We start from the raw sequence: 14,981 nt of genomic DNA, 5'->3' as shown, positions 1-14,981 counted from the left end.
ATAATGGTTGTGGGTTGTGTAGCATACATAATGATTGTGGGTTGTGTAGCATCCATAATGGTTGTGGTTTGTGTAGCATACATAATGGTTGTGGGTTGTGTAGCATACATGATTGTTGTGGGTTGTGTAGCATACATAATGGTTGTGGGTCGTGTAGCATACATAATGGTTGTGGGTTGTGTAGCATACATAATGGTTGTGGGATGTGTAGCATACATGATGGTTGTGGGTTGTGTAGCATACATAATGGTTTTGGGTTGTGTAGCATACATAATGGTTGTGGGTTGTGTAGCATACATGATTGTTGTGGGTTGTGTAGCATCCATAATGGTTGTGGTTTGTGTAGCATACATAATGGTTGTGGGTTGTGTAGCATACATGATTGTTGTGGGTTGTGTAGCATACATAATGGTTGTGGGTCGTGTAGCATACATAATGGTTGTGGGTTGTGTAGCATACATAATGGTTGTGGGATGTGTAGCATACATGATGGTTGTGGGTTGTGTAGCATACATAATGGTTGTGGGTCGTGTAGCATACATAATGGTTGTGGGTTGGTGTTGTAGGTGTTGCCCCATACCTCCACACACCAGATCAGAGATGGTAAAATAAATGAACCATACAGGGTGTACAACGATTTATAATCTAGAACGTGTCTTGCATTTCCCATGATGCAACGCTCCTCGCAGCTTTGCTGGCACATGCGTGTCAGTAGACTTGAGTGTATTGTAAAGCAAGACATGATGAGGAATATTTGTGTTTGGAAGTGAAGACCTGTCCGGGTCGTAGTTTTCCACTGATTTCTACAATAGTTTTCCTTCTTCTCCTCTGGAACTCTGCTTGTTTTTGATTTGGTCGAGTTATTTGTGCTTTGGGTTACCAGTTGTGCGTCGGGGTTTTTGGCTGCCTCGTCATTAAAGCAGGCTGTGCTCTACAGCGAGTGTGGGGTGCTGTGTTGAGAGTTTACATAACCTTTCAGGACTGTCGGGTGTGTCATCTGGACAGTTCAGCACGCACGTCTCCATTAAGCGTTAAGACGCTCGCAGGACGCCGGTTACCCTCCAAGCCTGCGCTGAGAAAATCACTATAAAAACTGTTGTGACTTTTACTCTGAAGTGTGAAGACGCCAACAGGAAAAAGGAAGTCCCCGGCCCGCCTTGCTCGCCCGTGCAGCGCTGTGAGTGGCTGCTTGACTCGTCATCAGGAAGTGGTGGCCGGGGACTTCCTGCGGAAGCGAAGCGCAGCGCAGCGGCTCGGCGGAGTTGGGCAGACATGGCTTTGGGAGATTGTTGGAAGCAGTTGTCCTGGTTTTACTACCAGTACCTCCTCGTCACGGCGCTGTACATGCTGGAGCCCTGGGAGAGAACCGTGTTCAGTATCCTTTCCGGGAGGACGCTCGCTGCGCCTCAGGCCCGCCGAGTGAGCTAGCATGCTAACCGTAGCGCTAATCTGACTGTCGGAGAAAGGAACCGAGTCCGGTCATTTAAACCTCACCAGGGTATCATTTAAACTTCATCTGGGTATCATTTAAACTTCATCTGGGTTTCATTTCAACCTCACTTGGGTATCATTTAAACCTCACCAGGTTATCGTTTAAACCTCACCTGGGTATCATTTAAACCTCACCTGGGTATCATTTCAACCTCACTTGGGTATTTTAAAAAGTCCGGGTGTTGAAACGGGGCTTGTCAGGCGGGATGACGGCTGTTAGACGGTAACCGTTAAACTGCGGCGACCTGGAGATTGACGGCTCGGCCGTTTCTCAGGTAGCAGCTTGAAGTATTACCGACGGTCCAGTAATCCTGTTGTACCCACCAGAACTCACGACCGGCTCGCTGCCTAAACACACAAGGACAGACGTGGTTTTGGGGTGGAGGCCGGCGGGCACCGTCGGTAGTGACGTGTTGCACCGTGTGACGACGCGGGGCGGAGCCAGTCGGGACGTAAACACAAGGACAGACGTGGTTTTGAGGTGGAGGCCGGCGGGCACCGTCGGTAGTGACGTGTTGTACCGGGCACCGTCAGTAGTGACGTGTGTACCGTGTGACGCCGCGGGGCGGAGCCAGTGGGGACGCGGGGCGGAGCCAGTGGGGATGCTGTGTGGTTTTCCAGCAGCTGGTGTGTCACAGTTAGATTGTGTTTCCTCCTCTGGTGAGTCTTCAGATGGATCCAGCCATGTGTGGGACCCACAGTAATGTTGGACATAGAAAATGGACACTGGACCGCCCCCATTCCTATGTAGTATTTTTATTTTTGTTCATAACCTCATTAATATTCATATGCTTCATTTACAGTGGCAGCTGGTGCTAACAATTTTGGGAGGGGCGCAATTTACCTTGGCGCAGCACACCTGACAGCTGCTTTAGTGTCCACAGTGGACACGTTTCTAGTGTTCACACAGTGGACACTAAAAAAAAATGTTAGCACCAGCCGCCACTGTTTGCAATAATATCTGTAATGTTTAGTTGAATCATGGTTACAGTGAGTAAAGCTCACACAGGCGCTTTGGGCAGCTTATGGGTCCTTTGGGGAAGGCGCAGGAGGGTGTGTCCAAAAAGAGAGTAGAGGGACACAGCCGGGAGTACAGCCACGTTAGCTGATGTGGTTGTGTCCCTGTATTGCCAGAAAGAGAAAGAAAAGTGTGTCAAAGTGTGTGCAGCCCGTCATGTTGTCAGCGTGGCCCATTAGAGTTGTACTGTTTAAACACGTCTCGGCGAAAGGGTGAAAAGAACATGCATCCTCACGTTATCAGTGTCATGTTCTTTGAAATGTTTTTGTATTCCACTATTTTTCTGTTGTAAGTGTGCATACCACTTCAGAACTGTAGGGACATGTAACCCAGCGTTTCAGTAAAAAGACTACATGCGAAAGGAGGCGGTCCAGTGTCCAGTGCCTAATATGTCCAGCATTCCTGTGGGTCCCACACATGTTCCGTTAAGGCTCTGAATCTGTGTTGGGCGACATGTCGCCGTGTTGCTGCGGGCCATCGTCAGCCTAATAATTGGCAGTTGCCGATATATCCCTCGTGCGTGTTGGCCATTTTTACCGAATGCAATCATGGAAGAGCTCGTTGCGAAAAAGAACACAGAACCCCCTATTTGGGATTATGTTGTTTTTAAACCGGACACAACCATCCTGTCCTGGGTACGACGTTAAACTGCAACCGTCGGGTCGTCGGCGACTAAACCGGCACCCTTATTTCAACCCTTGGGTTGTTGTGAGGAGGGTGTGTGGACACCCAGCAGGACTAAAAAAAAACCTGTCAAAGGGCGGATGAGTTCCTCTGTGAACCAGCGGCCATCCATACCTGGAGAGGGGATGGGGACCACCAGGTACTCCCCCTACTGAAACACGAGATAGGACCCACCAGGTACTCCCCCTATTGAAACACAACCTGTTGAGGCATCAGCTGTGCTCCTACAACCTCAAAAAAGGTTACGGAACTGATGATGATGGACCAGAAAGCCAAAAGACCTGATGAAGTAATTTGCCATCTTTGCAAACGAGTAGTGCCAGAAAAAGATTCTAACAATACCAGTTTGCATGAGCATTAATAGGAAAATTTAATTTTATTGGAACATGTCATCTACTCTTAGTCAATTAAACTAAATAATCACCTTGAGGTCTTTGCTAAGCAATAATCTGTAGAGGCTGAACATCTGGGGTCAGAAGAGAGACCCTCCACTTGCAGCCTCCACATGAACAAACAGGTGGGATAACACAACTGCTCGTAAATGAATAGGGTGCACAACTGCACATACAGTTTTTGGTCTAGTTCTCAGATAGATTCATAAATTGACGTTGCTTTTCAGCACCAGCCAATCAGACAGCAACCACTAGACTGCTTAGTTGTCATTTAGTCAATACAGACACTGCAGCCCTGTTGTGTGAAAGACTTGTCGGAAATCAGAGCAACAAGAATGAGCATATGGCCCAACTGCAACTGCCAATATGTAAGCCCAATTGCCCAAGCCTACCATGGATCAGATGAAAAAGACTTTTTGCTCACAGGCAGCACAGTGGTCCAGTGGTCAGCACTGTTCCTCACAGCAAGAAGGTCCTGGGTTCAAACCCCAGACCGTCCCAGGTCCTTTGTGTGTGGAGTTTGCATGTTCCCCCTGTGTCTGCGTGGGTTTTCTCCGGGTGCTCCAGTTTCCTCCCACCATCAAAAAGACATGCTGTTAGGGTTAATACTCCTGCCCATGCCCCTGAGCAAGGCAATGGAAAGAAGAACTGGAGTTGGTCCCGGGTGCTGCAGCTGCCCACTGCTCCTACACAATAGGATGGTTACATGCAGGGAACACCTTCACTGGAACTACAATGACAAAAATATAGTGGCGTTCTTTCTTCTTCTTCGTAGTCATCCCAGGTGCCATTTACAGTTAAAATGAGTTTTTCTCTGCTCACTTCACTGTTCACATTTTTCTTATTCATTTTAACATTTGTTTACCTGAGCTTAATGGACAGGTTTTTAGTGAGGCAATTCAGTGTGCAATGTAAAACACACATCCACTGTAAACTGTTCCTATCCAACGTGTCATAGTTACCCCCGACAAGGTAAAGGTGTCCCATACATCTGTAAAGTGTACGGTGTTTTGTAACCAGCTGCACCACTGTAAAGGAAGGAGTGCATGGTGGATGTTTGTTCAAAGCCTTTCCTTAACCCAACTTTCCAGACTCCCTGCTGGTCTCTGTAGCGGGCATGGCGGTGTATACTGGCTATGTCTTCATGCCTCAGCACATCATGGCCATACTGCACTACTTTGAGGTGGTCCAGTGACCCTCCACCTGTCCCCCCCGTCCGGTCCCTGCTCTGACCAGAGCTTCTCCGTCTCTGGCCATTCGTCTACTTGTCTGTCTGTCATTTCCTGGCTGTGGGCTGTTTGGCAACATGGATTCCAGCCAGCTAAAGGTGGGAGTTTTCCCCTCACAACACCAATCTGATAAAGCTTAAAGCTCCACCCGCCTTGGCTGCACTGGGCTTGTGAATTGAACAGACTGACGGGCTTCATTTTTTTGAACTGGAACATGGGCAAAAGGTCTTCAAATGATTGACAGCTTTGAGGGTGCAGTGGTTTTAGGCCTGGTGTGATTTTTTTAGCCCCATGCCGATGGCAATCGTCGCAGTCAAGTGCACCTTATATTCTGTCTAACTGCTTAGAAACCATTTCCGATACGAATGCAGTGATTTGCCCTCGTGTGGTTGTGAGTGACTGGGCTGTCGTTTTATTCCAGACATTTAAAACCCTTGTTGAGTTCTCAACGCAGGAGACCGACTGTTTTCTCAACTTGTCAGTAGCCCCCCAAACTTTCTCCACCTTGCCGTGTTAGTATGACCTTCAGAGCAGAATGAGACCGGAGTGGTGGTTTGTTGTCTGGTTAATGGCTGGTAGAATCTAGGTCCGTGTGGACTCTCAGCCTCCCTCCGTTCAGTCACGCCAGCATTCAGCTGCTGCTGAGGTCCTCTCTGGCAGCAAAATGGGGCTTTTTTATGCTTTTGGCCAGATGTCTTAAATGTTTCCATTTTTATGAAATTACTTTTTACATTCTACTAATGATAACTCTTGTAAATGTTTGTGATTACTTTCCTTTAGATTTGTCTATTTTTCTCACCTGTGTGTATATAATCTTGTATACATATTTGTAATGTTTTATAGATGGATGTGTTAAGTTAAATTTGTCTCAGAGGATTGCTGAATTTCTGAAAGCACATCTTATGTCAAGTCCTGGTATCTTCTGCAAAATCATTAAAGGGATGTTTCGCTGAACTGCACGTTATTTTTCAGTTTAATTATAAGGGGGGGGGGGTTGGGTCTCTAACAGAACAGGTCTAGCAACTTCATAGTAACAAAGAATTAGCAGAGTCCAGGAGAAACACCTCAGATCTCCATCCAGAAGAGTTTAGTTCCAGGAAGAGCTAAGCTACTGGAGTACATTCACACTGCTGGACTGCTGAGAGAGGACTGATGAGAACTAGTGTACTGACTCGGTCTACACGGTCAGTACGCTGACCATGTAGGTGTCATGGTTCCTCTGTAAGAAGCTGTAGAACAAATGCGTGATCAGGGAAATCCAGTGTTAGTTAAAGAAATCCAACAATTAAGTAGAAATTCTACTTTTCTGCCTGCTGACTTTTTTAAATTTGTTTTTCTAGGGTGTCCAGGTAGCGTAGCGGTCTATTCCGTTGCCTACCAACATGGGGATCGGCGGTTCGAATCCCCGTGTTACCTCCGGCTTGGTCGGCTGTCCCTTCAGACACAATTGGCCTTGTCTGCGGGTGGGAAGCCGGATGTGGGTATGTGTCCTGGTTGCTGCACTAGTGCCTCCTCTGGTCGGTTGGGGCACCTGTTCAGGGGGGAGGTGGAACTAGGGGGGGGAATAGCGTGATCCTCCCATGTGCTACGTCCCCCTGGTGAAACTTCTCACTGTCAGGTGAAAAGAAGTGGCTGGTGACTCCACATGTATGGGAGGAGGCATGTGGTAGTCTGCAGCCCTCCCTGGATCGGCAGAGGGGGTGGAGCAGAGACCGGGACGGCTCAGAAGAGTGGGGTGATTGGCCGGATGCGATTGGGGAGAAAAAGTTTGTGTGTTTCTAGTTTTTGCACCAGGTGCCAGTGTTAAAAGGTCAACAGTAGTTTGGTCACAGGTTCTTATAAGAGGGGAAATGTCGTGACTTCAACAGTTGTCTGTAAACTGCACTGATCATAGCCGTTCTTAGTCTCTAGAGAGAAACAAAACCACCCATGTGTTTTTGTCAGATTATTTATTGGTTAGTGTTTGTAGGTCATCCTCAGGACTTCAGCGGGAACAGCAGGAATCCAGAGAAGATGCTGAAGTTTCTGGAGTCGTCATAGACTCGGTAGCTGGCTGGCAGACTCAGGTAAACCGTGTCACCTGCTTCTAAAACCAGCGTGAGGCCGTTAGAGGAGCTGGTGTACCCTCCGTGGTCATTGAGGTCCAAGTTAAAGAGGATTTTCTGGCTGTTTTTATACAAATAGAGTCCCATGTAACCTTTGAGGTAGTCGGCAGCTGTGAACCTGAAGTAGTAGACGCCTCTGACCGGAGCTGTGAAGACGCCTGCTGACACAAAACCAAAATCTTAGAAAACGTTCCCTTTTTACTGTTAGACCTGTCAGCTGGATATTTAAGAATAAATAAAGTTAGACAGGTAAAAACTGAAAGTAAGATGAAATTCAATAGCTTAGTTGAAGTCAGTCTAGACTAGTCACAGTATGTGCCGGTACTTCTGTACAGTGGTGGTGTCAGTGTTGTGAACAGCAGGTTTGTGGTGTAACCTGTCTTCTGGTTGTAGGCCTGGCCGATGTTTGTGAAGGTTTTAGAGAACACCAGCGTGGTCTCATCATCGAACGGTCCGACTGCTCCTGAATCGGTCAGACCGGCTGAGAAGGCGACGTTTGGTGAGTCTGAACACAAAACAGAGGAGTTTCTAAGTCCATTATATTTAACTACGATAACCAGCCTGCACTTTAACTCAACTGGTTTGTTTGTTCTAGTCTTCTTTAAATTAATATTATGGATAAACTGACTATAAAATATCTTTATGCATCCTCAATAATCCAGGTCACATAAAGTTGAATCAGTTCATCTGGACACAATTTGACTCGACTTTTTCATTTTCCATTACTGGAAAGTACCGGCAGTTTGGTAACTGTTACCACGTTTCTGGTACCACCTTTGTCGAGGTTCCCAAAAAACTGGAGCAGGTACCAAAATCAATGCAGACCAGCTACACTGAGGGGTACTGTTACGGTAATGGAAAATGACACTGAGTGGAGTGGAGTGGAGTTGAGCTGGTACCATGTAGTGGAAAAGGGGCATAAGTGACCTCTTCAGTCTCAACTGACTGCAGGTGTCCCACCCTTGTAAACAATACAGTGGCATAACGACCCAAACCAACCATCAGTTTCATATGCACATATGGGCGTGACCATTAACTAGAGTTACAGTGGCCATGTGTACTATTCACAGAGGATTGGGGAATAGCTGCAATCACGGCGTTCCTCCCTATCAAGGATGTGCACATCCTCATCCCTGAAAGCGTGGCCACTGGTCTGTAGATGGTGCAGACTGTGGAGTCCTGGTCTGACGTGTTAGCTCTCCTGTGTTGTGCCAGCATCTGTTTAGTTTCCCCGATGTACAAGTCACTGCAGTCCTCCTGGATCTTAACAGCTACACTATATTGCTGTTTGTGCTGGGGGACCTGATCCTTGGGGTGGACCAACTTCTGGTGCAGTGTGTTTTGGGGTTTGAAAGCAGCTGAGACGTGGTGTTTTGAAAATACGCATTTCAACTGTTCCGACACTCCCACCACATACAGAATCACCACTGGTTTACTCTTAGCCAGCTGTGGTCCTCCTCCTCTCTTCGATCGGCTGGTGCACTGTTCGGGCGTCTTCCTGCTTTGACAAACACCCAGTTAGGATAACCACACTTAACCAGGGTCTGTTTAATGTGGGACTTCTCCTCTTCCCCGGTCGCTGTGTCGGTGGGGACGCTGTCAGCTCGGTGGTCCAGCGTCCTGATGACTCCTAGTTTGTGCTCCAGTGGATGATGAGAGTCAAACCTTAAGTACTGATCAGTATGTGTTGGTTTACGGTAAACATCAGCAATCAAATGTCCCCCATCACCAACTGCAGTTTCACAGTGTAAGAAGACTACCCTGTCATGTTCCACATCCTCCCTGGTGAACTTGATGTGGTGTCCACAGAGTTCATGTGGTGGTGAAATGTGCTACATCCTGAGATTTAATTTTAACCCCGGTGTCGTCCACAAATCTGAACCAGTGGCTAGGTGGTGTCCCTGGATAGGACATCAGAGCCTCTTTTCCACTTCCTCCATGTACAAGCTGGCCACTACAGGTGAGACTGGGGAACCCATAGCGCCCCCATGCCTCTGCCTATAGTACTGCCCCCTGTATGTGAAGTACGTGGACTGAAGACACAGCTTCAGGAGCAGACACACTTGGTCAGTGTTAAGGGTGGTCCTATTGCTAAGGGTGGGGTCGTTTTGTAATTTCATACAGACTACCTCCACTGCTTCATCAGCAGGAACACACGTGAAGAGATACGTAACATCATAAGAGACCATTGTTTCATCCTCTCCATGATGACGTCCCTCACCTGATCCACAACATCCACAGTGTTCTGAATGTGGTGTTCATTACTGCCTACCTACGGGTTCAGAATAGATGCCAGAAACTTAGAGAGGTTATAGGTCACTGAGTTACTCATATTAACAGCAGGCCGTAATGGAACATCCTGTTTATGTATTTTAGGTAAACCATACAGACTAGGTGTAGCGCCCCCTGGGTATAATCTGTGGTACAACATTCTGTCAATAGCATTGTCCTGTTCTAATAACAGCTTCACCCAATCTATCACCTTTTTCTTGTGACCACTGCCGGGATCTGGTTTCAGGCGCTCATAAGTATTCATGTCGCTGAGTAACAACACATCAGTAGTCATGTCAGCGACGTAAATACTTGTGAGCCCCTGAAAGGAGATCCCGGCAGTGGTCACAAGAAAAAGGTGATAGATTTCTTCATGAAGGCTTGAATGGTTGTCTCGTTTGACTGTGTTGGAGTCCAGAGAAAAGATTCAGTAAAGTGTTACAACTCTCTCAGTTCTGAAATGACCAGTGAAGTTTGTTTTGTATGATTCAGAATGATGTCTGACGATGTTTTAAAGAAGTCTGGGCTTAAAAAAGAAAAGCTGTCCTTCAGTGAAGTGCTGTCTATAAAGAGCATCTACCAGAAATGTTAAGATAATGTAATCTACACAACACAATAAACAAGGGAAGTCCAGCAGGTTTGATCTCGACATAAATCAGCAGGGATTTAATATCTGATAGAAAAGATATGAACATTTTCCTTCCTCCTCTCAACAGGGAGGTCAGAGGTCAACTCTAAAATCCAAACCTGAGTTTGCTGCCGTCAACTGCTCCATGAGCTCCTCGGTCACGTTCAGTCTTCTCTCCAACACTGAGGAACAGAGGTAACATTGACTTTGTGTGGAATGGAGGACAGGCCGACACACTAGGCGGGTTTCCATTAACCTGCTCAATGCACAATTTGAAATCGCCAACTAAAAAACAAGTAACGGAAACACGTGCATTTTTAAAAAAGTAAAATACCGCAGAAAAGGTTTTTCAGACGATTCAACAGTCCAGAATCTCACAAAATTGAAATGGAAGCATTTTTCGCATTTAAGTCAAGGTAGCGGTTGATGTAGCGTGATGGCTGTGTGCTTCTCGGTTGGAACCGGCTCCCTCGGCATGATGCGGCAGAAGCCACCAGCGGTCCTATTGCTGCATAGCTCATTACTGTTAAGTGGGTCATTCTGACGTTTTGGATCCACAGGAGCCCTGTAAAGTCATTGCTGACGATGACCTCCCATAAGCCCCTGGTTCGTGCCTGCTGCCAGGTATCAGGGGTTTGCCTTTTTCCATCAGTGTGCATCACACATCCTCGTGGCCTTCGATTCATCACTACCGCAGTTAATGCAGGGCATGCAGTCAAAATCGCCATGTTAACACTTATCAGGTGTTGGAGAGCCTTCGCCATATCATATCGTGGGAGGAGAAAACACAGCTTTAATCACAAAACATCAGTCAATGGAAACACAGACGATTCACAATTGTGTTTTGTCAACTTAAAAAAAAAATCGCTTCTATTTTGCGCAAAACTGCAATGGAAACCCGCCTACAGACGAAGATCTTTCTCGATGCTAAAAGGGTTTTTCATTCACATGACGGAAACTTGGGTAACAGTCTTTTCTTGGGACTTGAAGTTTAGATTACAGCAACATCATCCAGAAAGGTGTTTTACTGGGATTATGGTTACCTGTGTACAGAACCAGCGTCCCCATCATCCCAGTAAAGGATGTCCTAAAGAATCTTTTGTCCTCTATACAACACTTACAAACATTAATATTCTGACACGTTTTCTCTGAAGTAGCGGCTATACAGAAGACTAAAAACCAGAAGAAAACACTAGCAACAACTTCTTGGTGGGCTGTCAGTAGTGACTGTTATCAGAACGGTTGCATCAGTCTTTGTACACCAGGCTCAGTAGAAGAGAGAGATCACCTGAGTTGTGTCGCTGAAAGGCAGTCATCTGAGTGTCACGGTCTTTTATGCTGCTTTCTAAACCTGAAAAAGTTTCAAATTCCTGTTTTCAATCCCCAACAAACGTTGTCTGTAGTGTGTAAAAATGTCTGTACAGCTGAAGAAGAAGGGGGTGTGTTAGGCTGAAGTGTTCAGTATGGGTTAGGGTTTGGTAGTGCCTTCATGGTACCTGCAGTCTTGGTCTCGCTGGCTCTCATCCTTCCTCCCAGAGCAGACAGAAGGGCTTTGTGCGCTAAAACCATGAGGAGCATGAGGTTGACATTGCATCATATGACACCATATGACATCAAACAAACGTTGGCATGACAAGCGTATGTGAACTTGAAGGGGTGTGTGTGCAGCGGGATCAGTATTTCATTGATCTGAAACAAAGGGTTAGTCAACTGGAATAAATCCACCGCAGAGTTCAGTGTTAGCTGACAGGTTTACTGCTGCTGCAGCTAAAAAGTCAAATGTGGCTTTAACTCACCAGTGTTCTCCATTTTCAGCTCCTCCAGCTGCATCTCACTGGCGGTCAGTCTGCTGTGCAATCCTGGGAATGTAGGAGGAAGGTTCACTTTACCAACCTACAGGAAGTGATGTAACTCGACTGGCGCTCAGATCAATAAAACCAAGATGCTAACTGAAGACTCCTGTCACTACCATACAGAACACACACACACACACTGGAGCCATGTGTTCCTCTTCCCAGGTGGGGGTCTGTGCGTTAATGTGTTAGATCAGTTTTTCTCAAACCTCTCCTGGAGGACCGACCACTTGTCCTGCATGTTCTAGATCTCTCCCTGCTCCAACACCGCTGATTTAAATGATCCGTTTTGTTATTAGGCAGCTTCAGGAGCTCATAACGAGTTGATCATTTGAATCAGCTGTGTTGGAGCAGGGAGAGATCTAGAACATGCAGGACAAGTGGTCGGTCCTCCAGGAGAGGTTTGAGAAACACTGTGTTGGACCTCAGTACCTTCAGTCTGGTTTCTGTTAGCTGTCGCTCCTTCTGCCAACGCCAACAGTTCGTCTAACTGGGCTGCAAGGACAGAAGACATATACACACATATATATATGTAGTATATACATATGTGTATGTATATATATATGTGTGTGTATATGTATATATATGTGTGTGTGTATATATGTATGTGTGTGTGTGTGTATATATATATATATATATCTAGACAGCAGCAGCTTATGATGACGTAAGATGTTATACTCATGCATATGTAATGTCTGGTCATGTCTGAATATTGGAAGGTGACTTTGATGTTGGATAAATGGAGACAATTACATTTCCAGACACTGTCAAAGTAAATGACTTGACAAGGGTTTTTATTAACTGCACTTGAGGGCAACTTTTTTATATCTCAAATCTGATTTTTTTTCTTCCTTCTTTTTCATCTTTGGACTTGTGCTGCACATCAGACAAACAACCCAAATTAGCTGCGATCTCATCTCTCAACCTTACATCTGTATTCCAAGGAAGACTGCATCTGTATTCCAAGGAAGACCGGATCTGTTAACCGTTGCAATTTTTCTTTGCAAGATATCAGAGGAAATTAATGACGGTGTTTCTTTTTTTTCTTCAACTTTCCCCCTTTTTCTCCCCCGTTGTATCTGGCCAATTACCCCGCTCTTTTTGAGCCGTCCCGGTCGCTGCTCCACCCCCTCTCTGCCGATCTGGGGGGGGGGTGCCCCGACCGACCAGAGGAGGCGCTAGTGCAGCGACCAGGATAAATACCCACATCCAACTTCTCACCTGCAGACATGGCCAATTATGTCTGAAGGGACGCCCGACCAAGCCGGAGATAACACGGGGATTCGACCCAGCGATCCTGCAGTGGTAGGCAATAGACTAGACCGCCATGCTACCCGGACGCCCTTAATGATGGTGTTTCCTGTCAGCAACATCCTTTCCTGTGACATCATTTGCTGTACCAACCTGTAGTGTCTCTCTTCAGCGCCTCCCACTGGCTGTCAGAGACACTGAGTCTGGCCTCCAAGGCTGAGACACAGAAGAAAAGCAGTTCATTAAGAGTGTTACACTAACTCGTAACAAAGTACTGTGTGAGAACTGCAGGAAAACTCTGCCAACACTTTGCTAAGTAGTATAGAGTTTATAAGCAACCACCTACATAGTATTAGAGTAGTGGTGCATACACAGAATACCTTTAAAGTAGAGTTTCCTGTGAATATACTGCAATATACCTGAATGAGGACCCTGGGAAGTGTTAGCTAACATTTTAAAAGAGCTAATTATTAACGCGGAATTCAACAGCCAACTGTACAACATACAACCACAGCGTGGAACGTTGGTCCTCAGGCACCTGATTGAGAATCACCCAGTTCTATTTTTCCAGGTGTAAAAGCTCCCCGATTGGAGGTGGATTAACTGGAACAACAGGTGAATGTAATGGAACTACCCGCTAGAATAGAAAACCACCGGTAATGGTGGTACCCGAGGACCTGATTGAGAACCACTGGACTGTATAGACGCAGGACAGACATAGGATGGATTTCCACAGAGCTCTAGAGCAACATGATTGGATGTATGTTTAATATGGGAATGGAGGCTTTAACCCCGGCAGTGTCACTGCCTTGCTTACCGGTATTCCATGTTTCAGCAGCTGTGACTCTGGAGCTCAAATCAGCCAGCTGGGTGGCCTGAGCTGCAGTATAAAACAGCAGAAGAACACGTTAACATCCTGCCTGGTATTTTACATGTCAGGAGTGTCCACCTGCTGTGATGCCACTCAGTGGGTTTATCATAACGTCCATTAGTCTGACCAGAGAAACTTACAAATACACTTAAACAACAAGCCCAACATGAAATCTTCTATCAAACATCATGTATTTTGAAGGAAATCTGCCAGTCTGCAGTAATCTTTAAGAGACCAGCTGAAGCCTGAAGTAGCCCAGTGTTTAAACATGAGGAAGTGAAGCTTTTTACCAGCGTGTCCTGTCTTTAGCGCTTCTACATTGGCCTCCCCGGTGCTCAGCCTACTGTTCAGGGCTGAAGAGAAGTGTCTGAGATATATTTCATTGATCCAACCAGAAACCCACAGAAAGATGGAGGAGAAGACACCGGTTTTACCTGTTCTCTCACTCTCACCCACTGTCAGCCTGTCTGTTAATGCAACCAGATCAGCTGCTCGAACTGAAATAATGAAAATATTCAGAAAGTTTACCAACCGCAAGACAAACCTCTCACAATATCACACACAACCAATACACAGCAGGTCAAACATCAGATACAGAACCCTGAAAAATATGGAACAAATGGTCCTGTAAAAATAGAATGATGATGCATGATAGAGAAGTGATAAAATGATAACTAATTATCATTACTTATCTTAGCAGATTGGATTTAATGTATTTACTTATACTGCCTCTGTTGATCTCCTCCAGGTGGCGCTCATTGGAATTCACTTTGCCCACCAGTCCTGACAGAAAACAACCAACACAGTACTACGTATAGTACATACACAATATCACAGTACATACAGTAGTGACACAACATCACAATATATACGGTGCCATGAAATAGTATTTGCCCCCTTGCTGATTTCTTCTGTTTTTACATTTTGTCACACTTAGTGGTTTCAGATCGTCATACAAAATGTAATATAAGAGGAAGGGAACCTGAGTAAACACAAAATTCAGTTTTTAAATGATAATTTGATTTATTCAATGAAAGACGTTATGGATGGATGTGAAAAAGTAATTGCCCCCTTAGTTATTCAATCAACCAATGAACAAAATTTAATTGATCATTGGATTCAATTAGAGCAGACACAGCCATGCTTGATTACTGCCAGCCCAGTTGAATCTAAACATGACTCATATAA

General features: G+C 45.8%; 1 protein-coding gene across 2 annotated transcripts; it reads left to right on the top strand.

The window, feature by feature from the left end:
* Positions 1-883: 883 nt before the first annotated feature.
* Positions 884-11,886, top strand: sptssa (serine palmitoyltransferase, small subunit A). Of its 2 annotated transcripts, XR_008811726.1 has the most exons (6): positions 884-1,375; positions 4,677-4,912; positions 6,784-6,880; positions 7,313-7,418; positions 9,907-10,013; positions 11,634-11,886. XR_008811726.1 is itself a non-coding variant. In XM_056295917.1 (2 exons), the coding sequence occupies exons 1-2, from the start codon at positions 1,273-1,275 to the stop codon at positions 4,778-4,780; spliced, it is 207 nt and encodes a 68-aa protein (XP_056151892.1). In that variant the 5' UTR covers positions 885-1,272; the 3' UTR covers positions 4,781-5,762. The 2 variants fall into 2 exon arrangements, 1 of the variants encoding a protein (XP_056151892.1); XM_056295917.1 differs by lacking the exons at positions 6,784-6,880; positions 7,313-7,418; positions 9,907-10,013; positions 11,634-11,886 and having other exon boundaries at positions 885-1,375; positions 4,677-5,762.
* Positions 11,887-14,981: the final 3,095 nt, after the last annotated feature.

The sequence above is a fragment of the Lampris incognitus genome, chromosome 16 (assembly GCF_029633865.1).
Source record: "Lampris incognitus isolate fLamInc1 chromosome 16, fLamInc1.hap2, whole genome shotgun sequence".
Taxonomy (NCBI): Eukaryota; Metazoa; Chordata; class Actinopteri; order Lampriformes; family Lampridae; genus Lampris; species Lampris incognitus.
The sequence above is the reverse complement of the archived record's forward strand: the minus strand, read 5'-3'. Positions and strand labels throughout refer to the sequence as shown.

Bases quoted from the DNA above. Each gene is read 5' to 3' on its own strand.
- sptssa (XM_056295917.1), top strand. From the start codon at position 1,273: ATGGCTTTGGGAGATTGTTGGAAGCAGTTGTCCTGGTTTTACTACCAG. The intron at 1,376-4,676 runs GTATCCTTTCCG...CCAACTTTCCAG, and splicing joins CTGGGAGAGAACCGTGTTCA to ACTCCCTGCTGGTCTCTGTA.